This window comes from Rhinatrema bivittatum, chromosome 2 (genome assembly GCF_901001135.1).
Source record: "Rhinatrema bivittatum chromosome 2, aRhiBiv1.1, whole genome shotgun sequence".
In the NCBI taxonomy this organism is placed as follows: Eukaryota; Metazoa; Chordata; class Amphibia; order Gymnophiona; family Rhinatrematidae; genus Rhinatrema; species Rhinatrema bivittatum.
Window position 1 is genome coordinate 634547212 of NC_042616.1, and position 25849 is coordinate 634573060.

The window sequence follows — 25849 nt, forward strand, 5'->3', positions numbered from 1 at the left end:
TGCTTCCCTTAGGCGCCAGCGCGCGCCTCTCTTCAAGAATTAAAGGGCCAGGCACCGGAAGTGTGCTGGCCCCACCTTCAAGTGGACTTCCTGCTCTAGCCCTATAAAGGGCTGCTTCGTCAGTCTGTCCTTGGCCTTGCATCAGAGTTGCTTCACTCTGGAGGCTCCTGCCTGCCAGAGCTCCATCAGGTCTTCTCGTCTTCTCCATGGAGTTCTTGTTGCTTCGTCTCGTCATGTCAAGTTATGTCTTCGTTGCCTGAGGTCCCCGTCCAGGTGTCCTGGTGTCTCGTCTTGATCTTCTGTTCCTGCTGTTCCTGCTTCCTTGATGTCCTGTTCCTGCGTCTTCGTCTTCAAAGCTCCTGAGCCTTCTGGTCCTGTGGGCCGGACTCCCTCGGACGACGTCTTTCCCGGGTTGGAGTGGCCTGCAGGTGGACTGGTGTCCTGCGCTCCCGAGCCATCATGTCCTGGATCTTCCCTGCGCTTGTCCCGTTCTCCTCGTGGTCCGTGACCAGCCTCCTAGGGCTGTGTAGGGCGCGCAGTGGGACAGGGTGGTCCGCGACTCAGTCCCACGGGTGGCCTGAGTAGGGCGCCCTGAGAGACAGTGCCAATGTCCTTCCGCCCAGCTTCTCGTCTTATCTGGACTTCGTCAGTTCCTCGTCTTGTCCTGGATGCCGTTGCATCACTCTTGGTGTCATGTCTTGTTCCTGATGCCGTCGCATTGACCCTGGTCCGGGATGCCGTCGCATCAACCACTGGTCCGTGATGTCTTCGCATCAGCTTTGGTGTCAAGTCTTCGTCCGCGATGCCGTTGCACCGATCCTGCTGTCATGTCTTCGTGTCAAGGCCCGTCTGCCCTCGACCTCAGGCCAGGCCTGCTGCTCCAATGCCGATCAAGCGGCAGGTCCGAAAGGGCTCGGAATGGTCGGAGGACCATTCACATTCCAACATCATCTGTTGTTGGCCATGGGAGCTTGCCGGCCTGGCAGAGGGTAAGACCGTCAGCCATGCGGAGCCACCATCAACCCTTGGCTCGGCCCTGAAGGTCTGGGCCCGGGCTGAGGCCCAAGGGCACACTAAACACCCCCGTACACAACAGAATGCAAGGCCTTTCGAGGCCGTTCTCAACATATGTAATTGTTGTAATTTCATTTGCCCCAGAAACCCTCTCTAGATTCATGAAAATTAATACCTACATATGAATACCAACATCATAACCATTCACTTTGTTTTTGCTTATGTTTGTCTGTTGAATTTATAACTATGAATGTCATCTTGTAAACTTTTGTGATCTATACCTGGAACGACAGTATATAAAATGTCTAAATAAATAAACACTATGCCTGCTAATATATTTCATGTGTGTTCAATAGTTTTATCCTGAAAACTCAACCGGTTTTCAACCCTCGAGGACCAGAATTAGACAGATCTGCACAGGGCTTCCACGTTCACACATCTTCACTTGAATCCTTTCTTCCATTGCTCATAGTATGTTCAGGCTTCACATATACCAATGCAGCGAATCATCATTGCAGTGGGAAAGGCCAACTAAGGGAAGCTTTCAAACCCTTTGTACACTAACATTTTCTGAGAAATATAAAAATACAATAAAAATAAAAATCAGAGGAATGCTAAACAAATAGAATTAAAAATTCACATGAAACTCAGCGATTGCAATGATTTTGTTTGTTTAAATTGCCAGCTAAATGATTTCAGAAAATTGTTGTTCATAATAGCCAATACTTTAAATCTTGTAAGCACAGAAACAGAGAAATATAGCAGATGTCAGCCGAAAGGAACTAATTGGTCCACCCATTCTGCCCCTTATTTTTACCTGTTGTCTTTGTGCCAAATATCCCCTCCAACCTGTTCCCATGCTATGCCAAGTCACACCCAGGAAAAGGATCCATTGCCATTCTATGTCCCCACCCAGGAAAAGGATCTTGGAGTCACGGTGGACAATACTTTAAAATCCTCAGCTTGGAATGTGGCAGTAGTCAAAAAAGTCATATAGAATGTAATATATATGAGGAAAGGACGGGAAAGTAAAACAGAAAATATAAATATAATGCCTCCGTACTGATCCATGACATGACTGCACCTCGCGTACTGTGTGCAGTTCTGTGGTTGCCCCATCTCCAAAAAGATAAAGCAGAACTTGAAAAAGTGCAGAAAAGTGCCAAAATTATAAAGGGGATGGAATGGCTCCTCTGTGAGAAAAGCTAAACAGGTTAGGACTCTCCAGGCTGGAGAAGAGATGGCTGAAAGGAGATATGATAGAAGTTTATACAATCATGAGTGGGTTGAAAGGAGTAAACAAAAAAAAAAAAAGAGCAGTTATTTACTCCATCCAGTAGTACTAGGACTTGGGGACGCTCCAGAGGAAAGCAGGTAGCACTTCTGAAAGAAATCGGAGAAATATTTTTCACTCAGTGCATAATTAAACCGTGGAATTTGTTGCCAAAGGATGTGGTGAAAGCAGTTAGCGTAGCAGGGTTTACAAAGGGTTTGGACATCTTCCTGGAGGAAAAGTCCACAAACTAATGTTAGCCATGCAGATATGGGGAAGCCACTGCTTATCCCAGTTATAAGCAAACAGGATTGGATCTGTTGTTTGTGATCCTATTGGTATTTGTGACCTAGATTGGCTGGGTTTGATGGACCTTTACTCTGACCCAGCATGGCATTTCTTATGTTCTAACATCCCTCTGTGTCTGCTGCAAGTTTGTTTGAATTCTGTCACTGTTTTGGCTCTTACTACTTCCACTGGAAGTCTTGTAAACCATTTTAATAGTTTAGACAAGAAGAAGCATGCTCCTTTTAAAATAAGAGTACAGGATAAATATTTAGGTTTAATCTAAATAGTACTAACATGTGGTGAAACAAGCGTAACACTAATATACTTTATCTTTCTGGTTCGTATTACATTTCAGAAATAAAATGAACATATTTCAGTCCTGAAAACTCCTTTCACATTGCCAATTCTACTTTTATGTCCCTAAGTACACTGGGGCAATTCCATGTTGCTGATGTAGACGTGAACTTGTCAAAATGATAGGGTTGCTTAAATGAACATAAAACTACCCCTCCCTGGTCACAGTAAAGGAGTTTGCTCAATATTGTAGGTACTCAAGTATGCACTGCCCCCACAGAGCTGGCACATGGTTGTTGACCATAGGAAACCTTATAATATTACCTTGCTAGGGACAGCTTTCAAAGGGATTTAGATCTCATGTATATTCTAGATTCTATTGGGTGAAAAAATGTATATTCATCTTTTCTGTTTCATAAAATAAGTGTGTTTTTTAAATATTTCATAAATAATTTTTTCAGGGATTAAATAAAGGTTCCTTTACATTGAGGATAGGGAGGTCAATAGGGCAGAACCTGCAAATGAATGAGATTTGAGTGTTTCTCACTGATACCGCTTGGGACCCATTGTGTGGTAAGAGGTGTTGGATGGATGACATATTAGACTTAAGAACAATTTCTGATGCCATGTTCTTAAATTGATTAGAGAAGTTAGGAACAGCAGGTGCTGTTTCAGTTGATGAAGTATAAATGATATACCCCTTGTTTAAGGATGACATCTGATGGCCAGATTGAGGGCCCAGGGTGACTCCTGGTCCAGGACCATCACTACTACTACTACTAGTACTTAACACTTCTATAGCGCTACTCGACATATGCAGCAGTGTACAAAAAACATAGACAGTTCCTTCTCAGAAGAGCTTATAAACTAATCAAGGCAAACAGAAGTTAAAAGAGACTTGAGGAATTTCATTTATTAAGACAATGGTTAAAAATTAATAAGGCTATAAGTGGGTCAGTCAGGGGTTATGATTTAAAAGCAGCCTCAAAAAGGATTTTAGATGGCATTTAAATAAGGTAAGAGAAGGAGCATGACACATCAGCTCAGGAAGTCTATTCCAAGCATATGATGCAGCCTGATGGAAAGCACAGAGTCAGGAATTGGCAGTAGAGGAGAAGAGTATATTGTAGATAGGAGTGGCATACTTGATGATCGGAACGTACAAGGAGGGGTGTACAGAGAGATAAGAGAGGAGAGGAGACAGGTTCTACAAAGTGAAGGTTCTTGTTGGTGAGTAAGAGAAGCTTGAACTGTATGCGGGAATGGATAGGGAGCCAATGTGGTGACATAAGAAGAGGAATTGTTTGAAGCAACATTAGTGAAAGATAAGTCACGCCCTGCTGAATTTTGGATAGATTGCAGTGAAGAGAGATGGCTCATTGGGAGACCTGTGAGGAACAGGTTTCAATAGTCTAAGCAGAGGGTAATGAGAGAGTGGAGAAGGGTTTTGGTAGTGTGTTCAGAAAAAGACAGATTTTGATGATGGTATAAAAATAGAAATGGCACATTTTAGCAGTATTTGGATAAGTGTAGGGAAGGAGAGAGAGGAGTCAAAGATAACTTCAAGGTTTTGGATTGAAGGGGCTGTTACACACGCCAGCCTTGGCAGACCCGCGGCTCGGCTCCCTCACCTCTTTCAAAGTGATCCAGCATCTGGTCCCTCGTCTCTGGCGGCTGTGGGCCACCAGCTCCGTCCTCGGGCAGCCCCTGGGGCCTCTGGCTCTGCTGCAGTTCCTGATGTTCCACATCGGACCTCTCCACGTGGCCCGCGGAGAGACGCTGTCCTGTCCAGCGCTGCGCCCCTCCCTAGGCACGCATGCACACACAGCTAGTCCTTGCATAGGGCCCGTGGCGGGAACCTGGCCGCAGCCCCGGATGATGACATTGGCAGAGCTCCAGTATATAAGCCCGGGCTTCGTTCTCTCAAATTGCCTTTGCAACAGGTCCCCTTGCTAGTTGAGTACTCGTTGCCTCTTCAGTTCCTGGTTCCCGATCCTGATTGTCTTTGCTCCTGTTTCCTTGTTCCTGTTCCTTCATCTCTCCTTTGGATTGCTAACCTGGTTTGATCTCTGCATTGCCTGACTACTCCATTGCCTCTTTCCAGCCCCGGACCTCTGCATTGCCTGACTACTCTGTTGCCTCTCTCTCCAAACCTGGACCTCTGCATTGCCTGACCATGCCGTTGCTTCTCTCCAGCCCTGGACTTCTGCTTCATCTGCCCATCCTTTGACTTTCTCCTCGTCTAGACCACAGCCTTGCTTGCCACTGCTTCCAGACTGCTGCCAGCCCTGAACCCAGCTTGCTTAAAGACTCCTCTTCAGCCTTTGTCCTGGACGTGGTTCATTCAGGCTTTGACCTGCTCTTGCTCAGATGCCCTCTGTCAGACTGTGTTCCTATTGGTGCCCGGGTCTCCGGGACTCCGCCTCGTCCAGTACAGACTGATACCTACACTAGTTGCTGCCTCTGGGCTGACCTCAATCCACCCATCAACGACCACTGACAGAGGCCACCTAAGTCCAGCCATCCCCGGCACCCAAAGGCTCAACCCACGGGGAACGAGGGCTGGTATTGGTGAAGCGCTAGCCGGTCTCCGTCCATCAGCCCTCTCTGCCTGCCGACGGTGGGGACCCGTAGGATCCCTCCTACGGGTAGCATCAATCCAACCTCGGCCCAAGGGTCCACCTTTGGTGCAACAGGGATTGGGAGGATTACATGTTATCTACATAAATAGAGAAAGGAGAAAGTGAGTTTGGGAGAAAAGATAAGGAGCTCAGCCTTGGCCATGTTGATTTTGAGGTGGCAGTGGGACATCCAGGTAGTAATTTCAGACAAGAAAGCTAAGATCTGGGACTGGATTCCTGATAAAATGTCTGGTGTAGAGAGGTAAATCTAGGAATCATCATAATAATGATGGTATTGAAAGCCATGAGAGGAAATCAGAGCACCAAGGGAATTAGTATACAGAGAGAAGAGAAGGCGGCCCAGGACAGAACCTTAAGGCACACCAATTGAAAGTGGGATGGCAGTAGAGGAGGATCTGCCAGAGAAAACACTAACAGTTTGATGGGCAAGGTAAGGACAGAGTCCTGAAATCCAAGTGAGGATAGAAGATCAAGGAGTAGATGGTGATCAATAGTATCAAAAGCAGCAGGTAGTGTTGAAAAGCGAAATATAAATAACTAAAAAATAAAGATACGTAGCTCAAGAAGGATAAAGACTGAGTAAAGGCTTTTTAGTTTTAGCTATAAACAAGTCATTAGAGACTTTAGCAAGGGCTGTTTTTGTGGAATGTAGTGAGCAAAAGCAGACTGGAGTGGATCAAGAATAGCTAGAGATGAAAACGTCAAGACAGCAGCAGGGAACAGCATGTTCAATTAGTTGGGAAGTAAAAGGGAGGAGAAAGATGGGACAATAGTTTGCAGGACAGGTGGTGCTAATAAAGGTTATTTGAGGAGGTGGTGTGTTCACATCATGTCTGAAGGCAACAGAAAGTGATAGACTGAGGATGTGACAGATGGAAGGGATGACTGCAGTGGAGATAGAGCTGTGGAAATGGGATCATAAGTAGTGAATTTGGAGGAGGAGAGAACATAAGAACATAAGAAATTGCCATACTGGGTCAGACCAAGGGTCCATCAAGCCCAGCATCCTGTTTCCAACAGAAGACTTTATTAGGGAAACAATAAATGACAGCTATCCAGAGAGATAGTGGGGCTGAATAGGTGGATGGAGTAAATCTTAAAGGAAGAAAAAGAGTGGAATTGAGGTGGAAGAAAGGATTGCAGGAAGGGAAAGCAGCAGTTCAACACCACAATCAAAGCCTACTGTGTGAGATGTATGGGAGAAAAGATTGCTTCCATGACAGAGAGCAACAACTGAAGCAGAGTCCTCAGGAGAAAGCCGGGTCTCAGTCAAGGCAAGAAGATGAAGTTTTTAGAGATAAAGAGGTCATGAATGTAGGCAGGCTTCCTGGTAATAGAGTAGGCATTCCCCTGGAAGCATGAGAAAGGAAGAGAAGAGGGAGGGAGAAAGGGAGCTGGGAGAAGTATGTAGTTGTGCTGCAACCTCCTCTGTACCTAGCCAGCTACTCACGGAGCACAGAGTGGGAGAAGCTCAGGCTCAAGATGGGTTATAATGACTTCTGGAGTCTACCACCAATGCAGCTGGGAGAAGTATGCAGATGGGCTGCAACCTCCCCAGTACTGGGGAGGTTGCCATAATATACCAAACTAGGTATATTGGGGTGGGGGAGGGAATATAAGATGGGGAAATCCACAAGTAGATGTGAATGAGGGTGAATGGTTACAGATGGGTGAGTTGGAAGTACAAAGGAGCAGGGGAACACTAACAGGTAAAAATAAAGAGGGATTCCCTGTGGTGTGTTTAGGTTAGGAAGAAAAGAAGGCATTTACATTTGGATTTTCAAATACATGCGCAATGTTGCATAGGCATGTGCAGAGTCAAAAAATTTGTTTTGGTTCATTCATTCATTTTGTTGATCACAGTCATTTGTTAGGTTTGTTTCAAACAAAAAACAATTTTGCTTGTTCAATTTATTCATTCATTTGTTTACCATTATAGTCAATGAGGGAAGCAGTATAGGCTATTTTAGGCTTCCAAACTGGAATTTTCTAATCATTTCTAATGAAATTGGTGGGTAGACATCATCAAAAGGGTGAAGGCATGCCAACTCATCAAGACTATGTCAATGTAGCACCAAAAATAACATGAAGAACTTAAAGACCCACAGTGGAGCAAAACAGTACCAGCAATGGTAGGAGTTCTCCAAGGCACCATCAGATTGATCAAAACAGCAGAAAGACTGTCAAGGTCACCCCAAGTCTACAAAAGTGGAACAAAAGGCATCCAAAACAATGGCATGAACCCCCACAAGCCTGCATGAGAGGAACAAAGTGGCACCAAGTGTGGCATAAAGATGTCAAGGCACCATGAATAGGAAATAGCACCAAAAGAGGCAGAGAACCCCCAAGGCAGTAATAGAGGGTGAAAACAAGTGAAAGACTGGCAAGACAACCTCAAAACATAATGAGAGGTACAAAGAAGCCACTCAAAATAGCAAGAACACCCCAAGGCACCAAATGAAAGGCAAATGGCACCAACCAAATTAGTAGAAAGCCCTAGGCAAGGAGACGCCAGAGGTAAATCTTGGAGGAAGCATGATGTCATTTCCATATTGCTCATTAAATCAGTATGGAATTGGTCTTCACTGGATGCTAAGATCCTACTAACTAGAGGCACCAAATGCTCTTTAGCCACTAGTTGTTTAGTATCCTGTGATTTTTCTTCTGAATCAGTTATTGCAAATACTACTCCTTTATCTCAGAAGTAGTAATCATGGAGGAGCTGCACTTGTGCAGCCTTTGCCTTTTGCTGTGATTTAATTCATCAAAAGCTAAATATCAGATGATACCAATAATTGTAAGAACCTTAAAGGAATACAGTTTGAAAGAAGAGTAATTGAAAAGCTCCCATGTTATACCTTGAGGGATGAAGTGGGAGGTAGAGTGGTATTGAAAGCCCAAAGAAGGTTATAGAAAGAGTGCAAAGCAATGGATGGCCAGGGCAAGACCAGGAGTCAAGTACCATAGGGAAAGGGGATTTGGAAAGAAACTTGAAGACAGCCAAAGTGGGTGATGCCTGTCTTAGCAAGAGGAATATAGTTGATCCTATCAATAACCTATCCTTCTGTCAAACTGTAAAGATTGAGTCATGATTGTGTTATGTATACATGGCCAGTACAGTAAAATGGTGAACGGATCATTAAATCAGTTATGGTTCCATCAGTTACTTGTATAACTGCTGATTGTAGAGCTAATACATGCCAAAAAGCATTGACCTAAAAGGCATAGTGTAGGGTATCACAAACATAAGCACAGTTTTCAAAACCCCCAAGGCATACAGTGTAGGGAATAACAAACATAACAGATGCATCAAAACCCCCAAGCTGTGCAATGCAGGAAATCACAAACAACACAAAGTTGTCTAAACACTGTGGTCAATTGCAAACAGCACAAATTTGTCTAGGCCCCTAAAACATGGTGAGTGGTCCATTGCAAACAGCACAAAGGTGTCTAAATCCTCAAGACATGGAATCTGGTCCATTACAAATAGCACAAAGGTGATAACCCCCAAATCATAGAGTATGTTCAACTGCAAACATGACGAAGGCCTAGACAGGTCTTAACAGCAAGACAGAAAACCAGAAAAGAGGTGAGATGGGAGGAGAAACTTGTATTTTATTTTCTCTTTTAAAATTATTTTTCTGGGGACAAAAAACCCCAATATAACCAACAAAGAAGTAAGGTAAGAGAAATAGGTTTGGATTGCAGAGGGATAAGAACAAAGGTGGGTTGGAGGAAAAAATTGTATTTTTTTTCTTTTTTTCCAATTGTTTTTTTCTGGTGACAAAACAACCAAGCATAACTAACAATGAAGTGGGATGAGAAAATTTGGCTGAGATCCAAACAACAAACAACATGGAGGCACCAAAATTCCCATATATCATAGGCATGGCAGCTAGACATATTAGCAGCATGACCCCCAGGGCATGGGAGGTAGGCAGAATAGCAGCAAGACCCCTAAGGTGGTATATCTAAGCCATGGTAGGTAGGCAGAGAGGACATAAAAGCAATAAGATGTATCCATCAGAGGCATGGCACATAGGCAGAGTTGTAGCAAGACCCCTAAGATGATATATTCATAAGCATGACATGTAGGCAGTGTAGCAATAAGACTCCTAAAGTAGTACATCAAGGTCATGGCAGGCAGAGTGGTAGCAATACTGGAAACATGGTAGATCATTGGCATGGCTGGTAGACAGTATGTCAACAAGATCCATAAGGTGGTACATTAAGGGCATAGCAGGTTCCAAAGTAGCAGTAAGACCCCTAAGGTGATATATTTGGGGTATGGCAGGTAGGCGAATTTAACAGTAAGACCTCTAAGGTGGTACATCAAGGGCATGGCAGGTAGGCAAAGTAGCAATAAGACCCCCTAAGGTAATATATCTGGGGTATGGCAGGTATTATTGTTATTTTATGTACTAAATGTTTTTAATATTGTATGGTTTACCTTCTGCATTCGTATAATTTGTAAACCGTTGCGATGGCTCATCTTAGCGACGGTATATAAAACTTGATAAATAAATAAATAAATAAAATAACCATAAGACCTCTAAGAGGGCATGGCAGGTAACCATGTGGCAGTCAGATCCCTAAGGTGGTATATCAGGGACATGAAATGTAAGCAGTGTGGTAACAAGACTCCTAAGGTGCTGCATCAGGGGCATGGCTGATAGACAGAGCAGTAGCAAGATCCCTAAGGTGATATATCTGGGTCTTGGCAGGTAGGCAGAATAATAACAAAACCCTTAAGGTTGCATATCTGTGACAGGCAGATAGGCAGAGTGGGAGCAAGATCTTTGAGGTGCTTTCAGTCATTTTGTCACTCACATGGAAATTCTGCAAAGCCCAGCAAAGGTAGATTGATTTTCAAAAAGACCAGCTTTGCCATCAATTGTGGAGCCAGCCTTTAGCAAATAGGTCTTATGCTGGCTGTTTGGCAGGAAACAAACCGATAGATTTTAAAGGTCTATATGCAGTACATGTGTGTCTCTGGCCATTGCACGCCACGTGTACTTTAAAAAATGGCTTTGAATATGCATATCTTCCAGTAAACGCACTAACGCAAAAGACAAAAAAATGGGTGGGGCATGGACAGAGTCTGGGCGAGACATGGGCAGTTTGAATCCATAGTAAAAATGTGCACGTAAGTACTTACGCACACAAGATTACGCCGTGGTCCCCTACCACACCTACCTTCTGCTATGGAGAAGGTATAAGCAGAAAAAAACAAACTAGGCTACTCAGCAAGGTTTCAAGGGTCAGGGCAGATAGAGTAAAAGAAAGTCTAGTTAGCAGGTGGGGTAAGGAAGTCTTAACGTTTAACTGGGCAAACTAGGAGTGGACTGGGGGAATGGGTATTGCTGTCGGCGCACATATCTTACAAAATCCCCCCACTTACGCCACTTACAGTAGACGTGGCATTTGTGCGCACCCATATACAATTGTGCGCACATTAACGAGCAGCCTGCCAATTTTAAAATGTGCGAGCATATGTACACGTATGTTATAAAATGGACGTGTCCATGTGCATGCGCCGGCAAATGCGCATATGTGTGTCGCACACCAGAATGAAAGTTACCATCATAGTGCTGAGCCACTTTAGCTAGGTCTGGCCAGATTGCCGATTTCTGTGCCCAGTATGTCAGTGCATCTGTGTCTATATCCACAATGGGTACTGTGATATACTGTGTCACAGAAAATTCCCCTGGGGTCTCCTTTTCTAGGGTGGGATGAATGTCTTTCTTGCCCATTGCTTTAGCTATGGCCGATGTCAAGAGAGATGGTTCTTTGTGGGCAATATGGCTTTGGTGTATTGAGGTGGGGACAGAAGTGATAGTTGACAAGGTGTTACTCATGCTTGCACTACTCTCTGAGGTAATTACTCTTTCCTTTGCTACATCTCCACTGTGCCTCTGCCTCTGGTGCTCCTGTTCACATACCCAAGATCTTGCTTCTGGAACTCAGATCCTTCATAGCAACCTTGAAGGGTTTCAGGATTTTTACCAGCTGCATCATCACTAGCCAATCATGATGCCCCAGGGAGCAATCCACATCTATCTCTGTTTCCAGAGACAGATCATGAAGCAGTGTTTGCTGCATCACTGTCCTCTGCAGCATCATATAGGTAAAATTCCACTGAGTGCCAACATCTTGAATCAGATGTTTATGAGGCATCCCAAATTTTTCCTGCTTCTCATGGAAAATACGCTGCTATTTTCCTACACCTCTCTAGCAGGTATTTCAGGAATAGATTCCCATGGTCCTTGGGCCCAGCAGCCACAGCGCATCCCTTGCTGCCAGGTGCAGCAAGTGTGCAAAGCTACAGACACCATGAGAGCCCCATGCTTTTGTTGTATTTGTACCACTGTCTGTCACAAAGAAACCTGCCTGAAAACTGCCTCTCTGGTCTAGCTGCAACTCTCCAGCATCTTTTTTTTTATGGCTGATAGGATATGGCAGCTGTCCATCACCTGGGTGTGCAGCACAGCCCACCTGCACCCTGATGCTCAGTCTCTTGCTAAAGCTGCTGCCTGCCCCTACCTCAGCCAAGTTCCATCAGTGTACTGTCTGGGAGAGGTAAGTGTGGGTAGCATTTGCACTGGTCCAGATATTGCTGCTGAAATTGTGCTACTCCCCTCTGCCTTAGCCAGCTGCACCTGGCTATGACTACAGCACTGGTTGTACAGGATGGAGATAACCTGCCTACTATATGTCATCCGGAGGGAATTTTGTAACTGGGGACTAAGACATGCAGCAGACACTTAAAGCTCATGTTCTCCACCACCTGCAGGGGCTGGTCATCCAGGGCGATCATTTCTCCGATGCTCCTCATTATTACTTTGGATGCTGACTGCCTCTTGTCTCAGGACAGTGCTATGGAACACCACCCCATTTCCTCTATTGTGGATTACTGCTTGGAGACATGGCAGGGGGCTGCTGGCTTGTCACCTGACTGGTGGAAGAGGTCATGGGATCAGCTTGGGGAAAAATCTTCCCTTTTCAACCCTTTTCCTCTCGCTTTTACTTTGACTGGCAGAAGGGGTTCCCAGGCTAGTACTGCAATCCTCCCCTATTGCCAATGCTAGAGGCCGCTCCTTCTGCAGGTTATGCTGCTTGTCAGTATTTGTCAGATGCCCCAATTGCTTCCCTCATATCCTTAATGCAGTGAATACCTTGAACAAACTGCAGGTCCTCCTTCACTTTAAAGTGCCTCCAGATCAGGGATGTTTTCCATGATATCTTCTCTACATCCTTGAGGGCTGAAGCTGGCACTGGAGTTGAGGATGAGGGTGGCCCCTGAGGAAAAATGCCAGGAGTATCACTGATGCTATCTGCCTGCACTGCCTGTTCTTCCTGGAGGTTGCTCTCATCACCATCAGTATCATCATCTATTTCCCCCATCATCACATTGGAGGTTAAGATGCTGCTGACTAAGCCTTCCAAATTTTCTTCAGCTACTAGCTGTTTAATTTCTGATTTAGTGACTCCCAGACAAGATTCATCCTCAATATCGATTGTTGAAAATTCTGTCTCCATTACCTCAGAAGCAGTAACCAATGTAAAGGAGCAGGCTGCTAATTTTGGCTGTTGCACTTCTGCTGCCTCTGCCCATGCCTCTGCTCTGGATGGCTCTCCCACCTTTTGCCCTGCTCCAAAATAAGAGGCAGAGGAACAGGAGGCACATGCTCTCCAAATTTCAATTGCTTCTGCCTTGAGCTGCCTTCTTCTCCTGCCATTCTGCTCCTAAAAAAGTCTCTCTTCAATTTAGGGGTGGGACTGTCTTTTCTATTCCTGATACTAGGCTGGGCTGGCTCTCCAACAATTCCTCAGCCCCTGCCAAAGCTGCCAATCCTGTCATTCCCTCCTCTTCCTTTTCCTGATATGATGGAATTTGTTGATGTGCACTGCCTCCTGGGCATTTGGATATTGCAAAGGAATATATTTATTGATACTGTATTTGTACCCCTACTGCCAATATGGAGAACTGCGTGTCACACACAGATACATACAGTGTATGTGTGTGCTGGTGTGCACCTAGTGTTGACTGACTCCTTTGCCAATCCACACACAAAAAAACTGTTAAACACTAGTAGAATCAAAAAGATTGGCACCCTGGTAAGACTTTTTTTCTCTTCAGTCTGTCGGTGTGCTCTCACATCACTGGTGTCCGGAAAGAGAGAAACAATAAAAATCATTAACTCCACCCTGTCTCCTACACTGACCCTCCCTGAGTGAAGAGAAAAATAAAAAAAACAGCAATGATGCCACTGCCTCTGTTCTTCTGGTACAGTGAGTGAGACCACTCAGCACATAGAAGATCAAAAGCAGCTCTTTACTAGTGCCAAAATCACAAAGTGTCTAGCTTTTATTAAATTCTGAGCAGCCTTTTCCAAACATGTCCTTCTCTACCAAGTACTAGAGAGGAAATATAGAGCTTCTTGCACATGTTCAAAGTTTTCAGTGGGAGTAGGTCAATGTCACTTGATCCAAGTAGCAGCTATTGGAGAGTTAAAAAGGTACTGCACTGTGATTTGTCCTCTGTGTGGTTTTCTTGCCAACTTGCCCTATCTAGCTCTGACAAGGCTATGAGGTTGCACAGGCAAAAGTTGGTTACCATAGTTATCAGTTGTTTTTCTGATCTTGAATGGGAAACATTAACATATTAGACAAAAACATTTAGTCTCTTACATGGGACCCCTTCTATTTGTTTTAGGGGGACCACAAATGAAACAAAAATAGACTAATTCATCTTGTTTTATCCATTTGTTTCAAATTAATGCACATCCCTAATGTTTGCCCCCTTTCTGCCACCTGCAGAAATAGCAGATGCAAAGTATGCAGACACTTTTGTGTCCACATACCTTGTAGGCAATTTTCAAAGGGAAACTACCTACATTGTTTCTCTTTTAAAAATTGGCTAAAAGGTCTGAGTTACTTTGCATTAACAGGAGTTACTAAAAATTACCTCCATTTTGACTGAAGTGGTGGTTCTGAAATCTGGTCTTGAAGTATCCCCACCAGATCTGATTCTTAGGCTAGTGACTTGCAAACTGGTCCTTGAGGACTTCCCGACAGTCAGATTTTCAGGATTTCTCCAATGAATACAGAGATGCAAGATTACCCAGTTCCAGGTGGGAGACATTTTGGCCTCGCCTGGTTTTGAGCTTACATTCCAAAGTACGGTAGTATTTGTAGTCCCTGATTCTTAGCCATTGAATTCAATGCTGCAGGTCCCATAACGCATCAAAATGGGGATACCAGAATTCTAGGACTGGCCTAAAATCTCCCTCCTGGAACTGGGTAATTTAGCAGCTCCATGAATATGCATGAGATAGATTTGCATACACTTCCGCCATTTTATGCAAATAGATCTGAAACATATTCATTGGGGGTATCCTGAAAACCTGATTGGCTAGGTGACTCTCAAAGTACGGGTTGAGAACCACTACTCTAGACCAAAGGTAAGGAAATGTAGCTCATGAATATAATCCTGAAATCCAGACCCATTAGTGTATACTCAAGCATCAGATTTGCATAGTAACTCTAGGCTCCGCTTTCATTTTCTTCCCCTTTCATTTTGTCTTTCCCCTTCTGAAGGGTGGTTTGCTTGCCTCTCAACACTGTTTCTGTCAATGCCATAGCCCATTTACTCTGCCAATACCACCTCCCATGTAATGATATAGAATTCCAGCCATTGCCGACACTCTCCTCATCAGTTTGCCTACAGGAATCCCAGTCATTTTCAAATTCTGTTACCATTTTGGTCTCCACCATCTCCATCAAGAATCCCCTCCATACATCCACTTGCCTTTCTTTGAAGAAATCTTTCACATGTTTTTCCTATTTACACCCCTTCCCCCCACTCCACCCTCAGAGTCCTATATCATGAACTCTTGTTCTCGATTATCTTTTCCTCTGAAAAATGTTTGCTCCAAATGCTTGATTTATATATTTGAGCTTCTGAATATCTCTATCATATCCCACCATATCTCTTCTCCTCTTGCGTTTACGTATTCAAGTCTTTAAGTTTCATGTTATGCGGTCTTGGAAATTATTCAAGTTTAAATACTACAAGGACAGCTGGAGGATGAAGAATTATAAACTGAAAGAGGTAAATTTTAAGACCTGCACACATGAACACAGCAATTTGAAAATATACGTGCATATATGCACATATACGTATGCGTGCTTTAAAATCGGCTATTCACTTGTACATGTGCGCATGATTTCATATTGATGTGCACATATGCGCACAAATGCTGCCTTTCTCGCGTAAGTGGGGGATTTTAATAGATGCGCGCTGATGCAATTACTTTTTCCCAGTTTGTTCCCAGTTCGCCCCAGTAAAGGAGAGGACCTCCTAACCTCCCTAGCTAACTTGCCTCCCTTTTACCCTATTCGCCCCGAGCTTAAAACCCCGCTGACAACAGTGCTTTCCGGCTGAAGGGCAAGATGGCGGCAGCGTGAGGCAGATCAGAGGAACGCTCTCTCTCTCTCTGGAAAAATTTCCTGCAAGATGCCTGCTAAAAGAAAGGGTAAAGTGCGCCTATACCCTTCCGAAGCCACTATGCCCTCAACCCAGAGATTGATAATGGCTTACTGGTCTCTCCCGAACCAAGAAAAGAAGTGTGAAATCCCCGCTGTGAATACCCTCGAGGGAGCGAGGGAATCACCAGGGGAGGTGACCTTAAGCCCTCCGTACCTTCAGCCGCCTCAGGCCCCGGGATTGTCTGGCTCTTCTCCCTCGCCCGGGGTGCCGAAAGATGATGTCGGTCGTGCGACTCCGGATGGTGGGAGCCAGAGAGAGGACTTGCCTGGTTCAAGCGGTGTGTCGCAGCGCTCGGAGGATCTGAATGGCGCCGGAGCAGGGGCTTGTTTCCTAATCTCGACACCGGACGGTGAACCCGGACTGCTGGATGGGGGCCGCGAGAATTTCTGGGACAGCAACGGAGGGAGAGGACTTAGCCCACATGGAAATGGGTGAGTCTTTCCATATACCTTCAAGACCTGAGGTGGTAACGCTTGAAGCGTTGTGGGACTTAATGGTTGGCTTAGGCCAATGCCATAAGGATCAAGGGGCAGAATTGAAACATCTGAAGAAAAAAGTTGAAATACTGGAAGAAAAAGTGGAGAAACAACCTATTGAATTGAAAGAACAAATTGGAAAAGTGGAATCTTCAATGGTTAAAAACTCTGACTGTACAATAAAACTTATAAAGGATTTCAATTATATGAATAGGAGGATAGAACAACTGGAGAATTACAATAGGAGATTGAATTTATGAATGTTAAACTTTCCTAAAGTTTTAGGACAGGACCTCCTTATAACTTTGAAAAAGTATATGTTAAAAATTTTAAAATTTGAAGAACAAAAAATTCCTGTGGTAAATAACTTGAATTTTTTAGCTATATTGATAAATTCAAGGAATAATCAAATCCATCAGAGGCCTTAGAAAATGTAATGCAATTTCTAGAAAGCTCAGCAGAAGAAGTTTACGAACTTGGAACCCTGTTAGTAACTTTTTTCAATGAGGTTGATTTAAGCCTAATAATGCAGAGATATTTTAAAAATATCTCAGCTAGTTTCTTCTCTCAGCAAGTCAGGATTTATCCCGACTTTACTCGTGTTACTCAAGAGAGACGTCGTGAATTCCTAGTGCTAAAGTCACAAGTAATATCCTTAGGGGTAGATCTTTAAAAAATACGCGATCGCGTAATTTTGTTCGCGCACCAGGCGCAAACAAAAGTACGCTGGATTTTATAAGATACGCGCGTAGCCGCATGTATCTTATAAAATCCAGGGTCGGCGCACACAAGGGGGTGCACATTTGTGCAACCTGTGCACGCCGAGCCCAGCGGCGCTGCCTGTTACCTCCGAGGCCGCTCCGATTTCGGAGCGGCCTCGGAGGGAACTTTCCTTTGCCCTCCCCCCACCTTCCCCTCCCTTCCCCTACCTAACCCACCCCCCCGGCCCTATCTAAACCCCCCCCCTACCTTTGTCGGCAAAGTTACGTCTGCTGAAAGCAGGCGTAACTTTGCGCGCGCCGGCCGGCAGCCCCGCTCTGTCCTCCGGTCCCGGGGGCTGGTCCAGAGGCCTCGACCATGCCCCCGGGCCGGTGCCATGCCCCCGGGCCCGCCTCCGAAACGCCACGTCATTTCGGGAACGCCCCCAGACACGCCTCCTCCCGCCCCTTTTCGAAAGCCCCAGGACTTATGCGCGTCCCGGGGCTTTATGCGCGCCGGTGGCCTATGCAAAATAGGCACGCCGGCGCAGGCCTTTTAAAATCTGCCCCTTAGGCTATACTTTCCTATTGAGATACCCATGTAAATGTATGGTTAGATCGCAGGATGAATCATTCATTTTTTTCATCCCAGAGCAATTAAAATCCTTTATAAATGTTAGGAATATAACTACCCCTTCTGTAATTACAATCTAGTCCCGTAGGGATGTGAATCGTTTTAGGACGATTAAAATTATCGTCCGATAATTTTAATATCGTCTTAAACCGTTATGGAACACAATACAAAACAGATTCTAACGATTTATCGTTATAAATCGTTAGAATCGTGAGCCGGCACACTAAAACCCCCTAAAACCCACCCCCGACCCTTTAAATTAAATCCCCCACCCTCCCGAACCCCCCCCCCAAATAACTTAAATAACCTGCGGGTCCAGCGGCGGTCCGGAACGGCAGCGGTCCGGAACGGGCTCCTGCTCTGAATCTTGTCGTCTTCAGCCGGCGCCATTTTCCAAAATGGCGCCGAAAATGGCGGCGGCCATAGACGAAAAAGATTGGACGGCAGGAGGTCCTTCCGGACCCCCGCTGGACTTTTGGCAAGTCTCGTGGGGGTCAGGAGGCCCCCCACAAGCTGGCCAAAAGTTCCTGGAGGTCCAGCGGGGGTCAGGGAGCGATTTCCCACCGCGAATCGTTTTCGTACGGAAAATGGCGCCGGCAGGAGATCGACTGCAGGAGGTCGTTCAGCGAGGGTTCCGGCGCCTCGCTGAACGACCTCCTGCAGTCGATCTCCTGCCGGCGCCATTTTCCGTACGAAAACGATTCGCGGCGGGAAATCGCTCCCTGACCCCCGCTGGACCTCCAGGAACTTTTGGCCAGCTTGTGGGGGGCCTCCTGACCCCCACGAGACTTGCCAAAAGTCCAGCGGGGGTCCGGAAGGACCTCCTGCCGTCCAATCTTTTTCGTCTATGGCCGCCGCCATTTTCGGCGCCATTTTGGAAAATGGCGCCGGCTGAAGACGACAAGATTCAGAGCAGGAGCCCGTTCCGGACCGCTGCCGTTCCGGACCGCCGCTGGACCCGCAGGTTATTTAAGTTATTTGGTGGGGGATTTAATTTAAAGGGTCGGGGGTGGGTTTTAGGGGGTTTTAATGTGCCGGTTTTTCGATTTTTCGATTTTTAACGATTTTTAACGATTTTTCACGATATTTTACCCCCCCAAACGGCAACAATACGATTCCCTCCCCCTCCCAGCCGAAATCGATCGTTAAGACGATCGAGGACACGATTCACATCCCTAAAGTACTTAGTAAGTAAAGGTTCGGACACGCAGCCTATTTCTTATATTAATGGTTTTTGTAACTCCCATTGAATTTCTTTGTCTCACCCTGATATTTCTTTATTACCTTTATTGTGGGGGCACATGGGTATATTTACCACAAGAAAGTATGTAAAACTTTATGTGTTGCTTCTTGATATTACCTTTTTTCTTTCTTTCTGTTAAGATATATATTATGTGAATCTCAGTTTTTTCTGGAAGTAAGAATGATTACTTAAATGTAGATGAAAATGGATAAAAATAAAATTAAAAAAAAACAAAAACCCCCGCTGACTACCCATTTTTTAAATATTTCACAACTCACACACCATCCATAACAGAAGTAAAGTAACGCTGTAGGGGACCCCAATGCGCACTTGTGCGAGCGTAAAGACTTACGTACAGACTTCATGGTACAGACTTGGCCCACTCATGTCCCGCCCATGTCCCAGCCATGCCCTGCCCAGACCATGCCCACGCCCCACCCCTTTTAGGAAAAAAATATTTGTGTGCATACTGGGATTTACGCGAGTACTCACGTGGTTTTTACAATCCATGTGGCGACCTGCCAGGCCAGGTCACATGTACCTCCCGACTTGGGCATGTGTAGGGCTTTTAAAACTGACCAGAAAGATTTTGTCTTTTTTACAGTGGTGCTGATCCAGTTTCAAAACTACTAATGCAAATGGCTCTGCAAATAGTTGAAGTAATTAAAGGTGCCCAGGGGAAGTATGTAAGGATATCAAGAAGATGCTACAGTTCAGAGAGGATGATGAGTCTTCCTGCCATTTAATTAGCAATGCAGCATTAATGTGAGCAAATCAGGTTACTGTTTTCATGGCTCAGTAAAAGCTTCCTTGTGCAATGAATCCATGCTGGTGAAGCAAAATAAGTCATCTGATTTGGTTAGCAAAGTGTTTGCTCCATTTGAAGTCTGTGCTCTCTGCGAAGTGCAGCATAGCATCATCAAAACTCAGTTGTAAAATGGACAACAGTTGAGTAAATGAAATGGAACAAATTGGCCACTTGGAGATTTCTGAGTTCATAGCTATTGCCTACTGTGCCTGTGGCAAAAATACCTTAGTGGAAAAAGCATTCAGATGATTCCAGTGATCACTTGACTGATTACAATAAATGATAGTGCTACTCTGTTAGCCAGGACCTTATGATGGTTACATTCATCGCCTATATTATCTTGTGTTGATTGAGAAATTTGAACTTAAACCCCTTGTTTTCAACTAAGTTATGTAGATATATGGAGATAAAATGAGTTATCCTAGGTCACAGGCAAAAAGAGTCTTGCAATCTTGTCCTGGAGCTTCTCATGACTCATAGCCCAATGGGCTAATCATTAGACTATTCATCTTGCCTATTTGGAGACCTAATTTATGAAAAATACAAATACAAATCTTACCAAAGTAGGTACAGTACAGTACATAAGACCTGGGAACTCCTGGGTACACATTTCAAAGTGTGCACAGCCACATGATCTTATTAAGGCAGCTGTACTTTCTAGTGGACTTCTTTTGGTGAAATTTCAATGAACACACAATTATCTTCAGCCTGTCTAGATACATAACCTAATCAATTGTTGCATGCTCCATGTTTCTGTTAATTAATAATTAGTGAAATAATACTTTTAAGAATGATTCTTGAAGGTACAATTTAAATACGATAGTTGGGGAGCTTCTCAGATTTTTTTCCAATTTGCAACCCTACCTCTCTTCCAGGCTGATAAAATAAAATGGAGGGTTTATTGATTAACAGCAAGGATATGGAGATTTTTAATGAGGATAAAGAATGGTTTAATGAGACTATGAAAAAGTTTAGTAAGGATAAATAGAAAATTACTTAGGATAAAGATTAGATTAGTGAAGATAGACACTTCTGATTTCTGTAGGCCCCTCAGGACTTTCTCTGATTCTTGTCACACTCTCTTCCTGATGAAAGCTTCCTTTAGAGGGTAAAGCCCACAAGGTGACCTTCTGGTTGGGTCTATGTAGAAGTTGACCTCCAAGTCTTATGTTTTGCAGCCCATGGGATCAGAGCGGATGGAGATGCGTAAGCGGCAGATGTCGGCAAACCAAGAGACGCTGAGCTCCACACAGGCACAGCCGGGCGTAGGTAACCGGGGCTCCAACGCATGCTGCTTCTGCTGGTGCTGCTGCTGCAGCTGTTCATGGTATGTTCTTCAGCTCTCCAGGGCTTAACACATTGATGAAAGTAAAAAATCAGGACTACACAACAAAAAATATCCCTAAATCATAGGGGCAACAATAGTTCTAAAACCAGCATCCAGCTCCTCTGACGTGCAGTAAATGACTCACAAATGGTATCAAAGGCCATCAAAATCTTGGTAGCATTTGGGTTTCTTGTCCTCTTTCAAATGATTTGCTACCTTCTGGGTGAGTTTTACGTTATTGTTACTGTTTATGGTCTGTATGTATGGTTGAGCCATACTCTTCCGATTCCATCTCCTAAATCAGCCCATCTGAACTCAGTTAGAGAAAGAGTCCTATCCATCGCTGGGCCTCAACTGTGGAACTCACTGCCACAAGACCTTAGGCTGGAAACAAATATTAAGATATTTTTAAAAAACCTTAAAACATGGCTATTTCAACTATCTGGCTAGTGTGTTTCTCTTTTATAACTTTTATTTCTTTTTGCTATTTTTAAATACTTTTTTAGAATTCTTAATTCTTTTATAGTTTTTATATGAATTTTATGTATTTACAACTATTTTATTCTTTGGAAATGCAAATGTTCTTAATTTGTACATTTGATAGCAACTGTAAACCGATGTGATGTGTGTACATGACTGTTGGTATATAAAAATCAATAAATAAACAAATATGTAAACAAAACAAAACAAAAACCGAGAGGATATCCCATCTGCAGAAACAGAGAAATATTTATTTATTTATTTATTTGAGTGTTTTATATACCGTCATTCCATGTGAGAATCACTAGATCACAACGGTCTATAGGTTTAACACTCACAGACAAAGAAAGAGTTACAAAAGCAGGCATACATATAAGTAAACATTCCAAACCTAAGGGTGTACTTCAAAGATAGACATATAACATGCATTTGTAATCATTATAGGAGGGGATGAGAATATGGGGTAATGTGCAGGACAAGTTGTCTTTCAGAGAGAGGGGGAAATGTTTATACCAGTCAAAGAGTAGGCGTTATCGAATAACCAAGTTTTTAGTTCTTTCTTAACTTTCTTAATGTCAGCTATTATTCGAAGATTCTCTGGCATTGAGTTCCATAGCATTGGGCCTGCAATTGATATCGCTCTGTCTCTCGTTTGTGTTAGATGAGAATTTTTTTTAGTAGGGACGTCTAGCAAGCCTTTGCTCTGAGACCTAAGTGCTCCTGTGGGAATACGTGGTTTGAATGTTATTCATGTTGTTGTATATTTGTTAGTACTTTGTATATTATTCTCGACTGTACAGATAGCTAATGTAATGCTATCAGGGTTGGGGTGATGTGGTCGAATTTTCTTTTTCCAGTCAGTAGTCTGGCTGCAGCATTTTGCAGTAGTTGGAGTGGTTTAAGATGACTAGCCAGAAGTCCTAAAAATAGAGAATTGCAGCAATCTAAGTTTGAGAATATTAGAGATTGTAAAACGGTTCTGAAGTCAACTGTACTTAGTAGAGGTTTCAGTTGGCTTAAGATTCATAGTTTGTAGGGATGTGCATTCATTTTCAATGAATGTGCAATCTACAATGCATAAGTTCCTGTTCGTTTGATTTGTGGGTTCACGAAATGCATGGCAATCACCATGAATAAAACATATCATATTAATTTCATTCTTTTGGTTCGCAGTGATTTCTTAGCGGCCATTTGAAATAGGAGAAAGCCATGTGGGAATATCCATAGCAAAAACCAGCCCATTCTTGTGAGTCATAAGTGACCTCACAGCTCTGTCATAGAGTGGGTCAGACAGGTTGGCAAGGAGATGAGAATGCAACCTATCAGATAGGTTGCTCATTGTTGCTGTTCCAGATGCCACGCTCTTTCTTTGCGGGGGTTGACTGGGGAGGTGGCTTTACTCAGAGCTAGTCTGAGTGTCTCAAATCTATTCAATTGCTAGCTACTTTGATAGAATTTCCCATTGAAAAAGATATTTGTTAGTTTTTGCTGCAGTGCCAGCCAGGCTTTTTTTGACCACACTTTTTTTTATTGAACTCAGACGGTCTCTGTCTCTCCCACTGAGACAAGCTGCCAACAGTGGCATTTTGCTGCTTATCTTACCCCCCTGGGGTAGGTTGGTGCAGGCTAGGGGTGTGCATTTGTTTCCTACGTATTTGTAATCCGCAACGTATAGGGCCATATTTGTTGTATTCATGGGGAAGCGAAACATATCGTGATTCCCCACGAATACAACAAATCTTTGCCGAATTATTCAGCCTTCTAAAGAGGCGAATTCAAACAAACCCCCCACCGTCCTGACCCCCTCCCAAGACTTACCAAAACTCTCTGGTGGTCCAGCGGGGGGTCTGGGAGCCATCTCCTGCACTCACACCCTCAGCTGCCAGTATTCAAAATGGCACCGATAACCTTTGACCTTCTATGTCACAGGGGCTACCGGTGCCATTGATCAGCCCCTGTCACATGGTAGGAGCAATGTATGGCCAGTGCCATCTTGTGCTCCTACCAAGTGACAGGGGTTGACCAATGGCACCAGTAGCCCTGTGACATAGTGAGGGCAAAGGCTATCAGCGACATTTTGATTACTGGCAGCCAATGCCCCCCCCCCCCCCCAAAGACTTGCCAAAAGTCCATGGTGGTCCAGCAGGGGTCTGGGAGCGATCTCCTACATTTGGGCCGTTGGTTGCCAGTAATCAAAATGGCGCCGATAGCCTTTGCCCTCACTATGTCACAGGAGCTACCGGTGCCATTGGTCAGCCCCCGTCACATGGTAGGAGCACAAGATGGCACCAGCTATCCATTGCTCCTACCATGTGACAGGGGCTGACCAATGACACCAATAGCCCCTGTGACATAGAAGGTCAAAGGCTATCGGCGCCATTTTGAATACCGGCAGCCGAGGGTGTGAGTGCAGGAGATGGCTCCTGGACCCCCCGCTGGACCACCAGGGAGTTTTGGTAAGTCTTGGGGGAGTCAGGAGGGTGGGGGGTTGTACTTAATTCAATTTTAGCCAGGAAACAAATAAGAATTAACGCATGTACGTATCAGGGGGCTCCCCTTGCCGAATGCAACGTATCTGCCCCCCCCGATGAATACGAATCCCGAATGCAATGTATGGTGTCCCTCTATACATCCCTAGTGCAGGCACAGGCAGGATGTGGGTGGGAGACAGTGTGAGTTGGTATTTTCAAACAAGAATCAGCATCACTAGGAATTGTGCTTGCTCAAGCTTCCAGTCAAGTCTTCTCTCTGCTGTTTCATTTTTTTGTGCACACAGAGCAGTCTCAGTTGTAGTAAGTGTATATCAAGGCACTGCACTGCGTCTGTGGGCAGTTTTCCAAACTCACATATATTGGGACAGCAGTGCTCTTTAAAGCCAAATCCTCCAGTTCCACCTGGAATATAAAGTTCTTAAGTCGTGCATGTGGGACATCCACAAAATTTCAGCTTTGGAGTTTTGACAACTTGTGATCCCAAGCATGTTTCCACATGTCACTAACATTCTGGGGCTTTGACCCCATTCTTTACTCCTTTTCACATTGTTCTGCTAACTTGCATTAGCAATCCAGGTCATCAAGCCAAAGGCATTCTCCCTTTGCAGACCTTCTGTTTTACAGAAACAACACTCCTGTAGAGCCAATCGGGTTTCTGCCCTATCAGGTTCAGGTAAAGACTCTTCAGTTTCCCGCTGCCTATATGGACAGCAATCTTCTTCAGGCCCATTCTCCGCACAAAGGGTACAAAGAGAGAGAGGGTCTGCAAGTCCACATTTCTGGGCTGTTCCTGCCTTTACAGATTCCCCTTTTTTTGGGGTTGTGGATCAACACTGTTCAGAGCGTATTTTTAAGTTTGTGCATTTCCTCCTCTGGCATTGGTTGGTCACCAGGAAAACTTCCATAGGTTAGCTTCAGGCATACCGACAGTCCTTTGCCAAGTATCCTTTTTATCCGCAGTTAAAACATGTGGATGAGACTGACATCTGGAAACCAGGTACAAAGGCTGAATGCCCTATCTCGGAGGTTCATTGCTGAGGTCCTCTATCCTCTGTATCATGCCAGGGAATTGTTATGGGTTGTCTCTCTAAGCCTCTTATGCCGGCAGGCATTGATTGTGCTTGGTGGAAGGCTTCCACCATTTCTATTATTCTCTCCAGGGTGAGCCCAGTGTGTTGGCACACCCAATTCCGCATGGGCTGATCCAGACCATCTAGGAAATGCTCCAGGAGTTTTTGGTAAGATACTTCCAGTCCCGGCCTTGCCTCTGGCTGGAGCCACTTCTACCTGGCATCTTTCAAACAATGAAAGACGTTTCTGGGGTTCTCCAGGGCTGTAGAGCCACCCATCAGAACTGCTGCTGGTAGTATTCTGGGCCATACCCAGCTCTCCTAGGAAGCCTTCCCATCTGGACTGGCAGCTTGGAATGCTGCTTGACTCCTGCTGGTGAGCAAATTGGCCACATAAGTTGTCCAGCACGTCGATAGGCAGATAGTCTAATCAAAGTTCTTTAGAAAGACCTTCAGGTCTTCTCCTCCTTTCATCTTAAATAGGACGTGCAAAGGTGAAGGTGCCTAAGGAATTCTGGACATAACCGATTATAGGGCCTCAGCTAGCTGCGTTAAGAC

At 44.6% G+C, this 25849-nt stretch overlaps 1 protein-coding gene across 1 annotated transcript in view; it reads left to right on the forward strand.

Annotated features, from left to right (window-relative positions):
* RGS20 (regulator of G protein signaling 20) overlaps nucleotides 1–25849 on the forward strand; it is a 128659-nt gene that overhangs the window by 71013 nt on the left and 31797 nt on the right. Inside the window, exon 2 of the mRNA XM_029592699.1 lies at nucleotides 21101–21249. Within this exon, the coding sequence (XP_029448559.1) occupies nucleotides 21104–21249 (146 nt within the window). The 5' untranslated portion in view covers nucleotides 21101–21103. The remainder of the gene's footprint in view (nucleotides 1–21100; nucleotides 21250–25849) is intronic.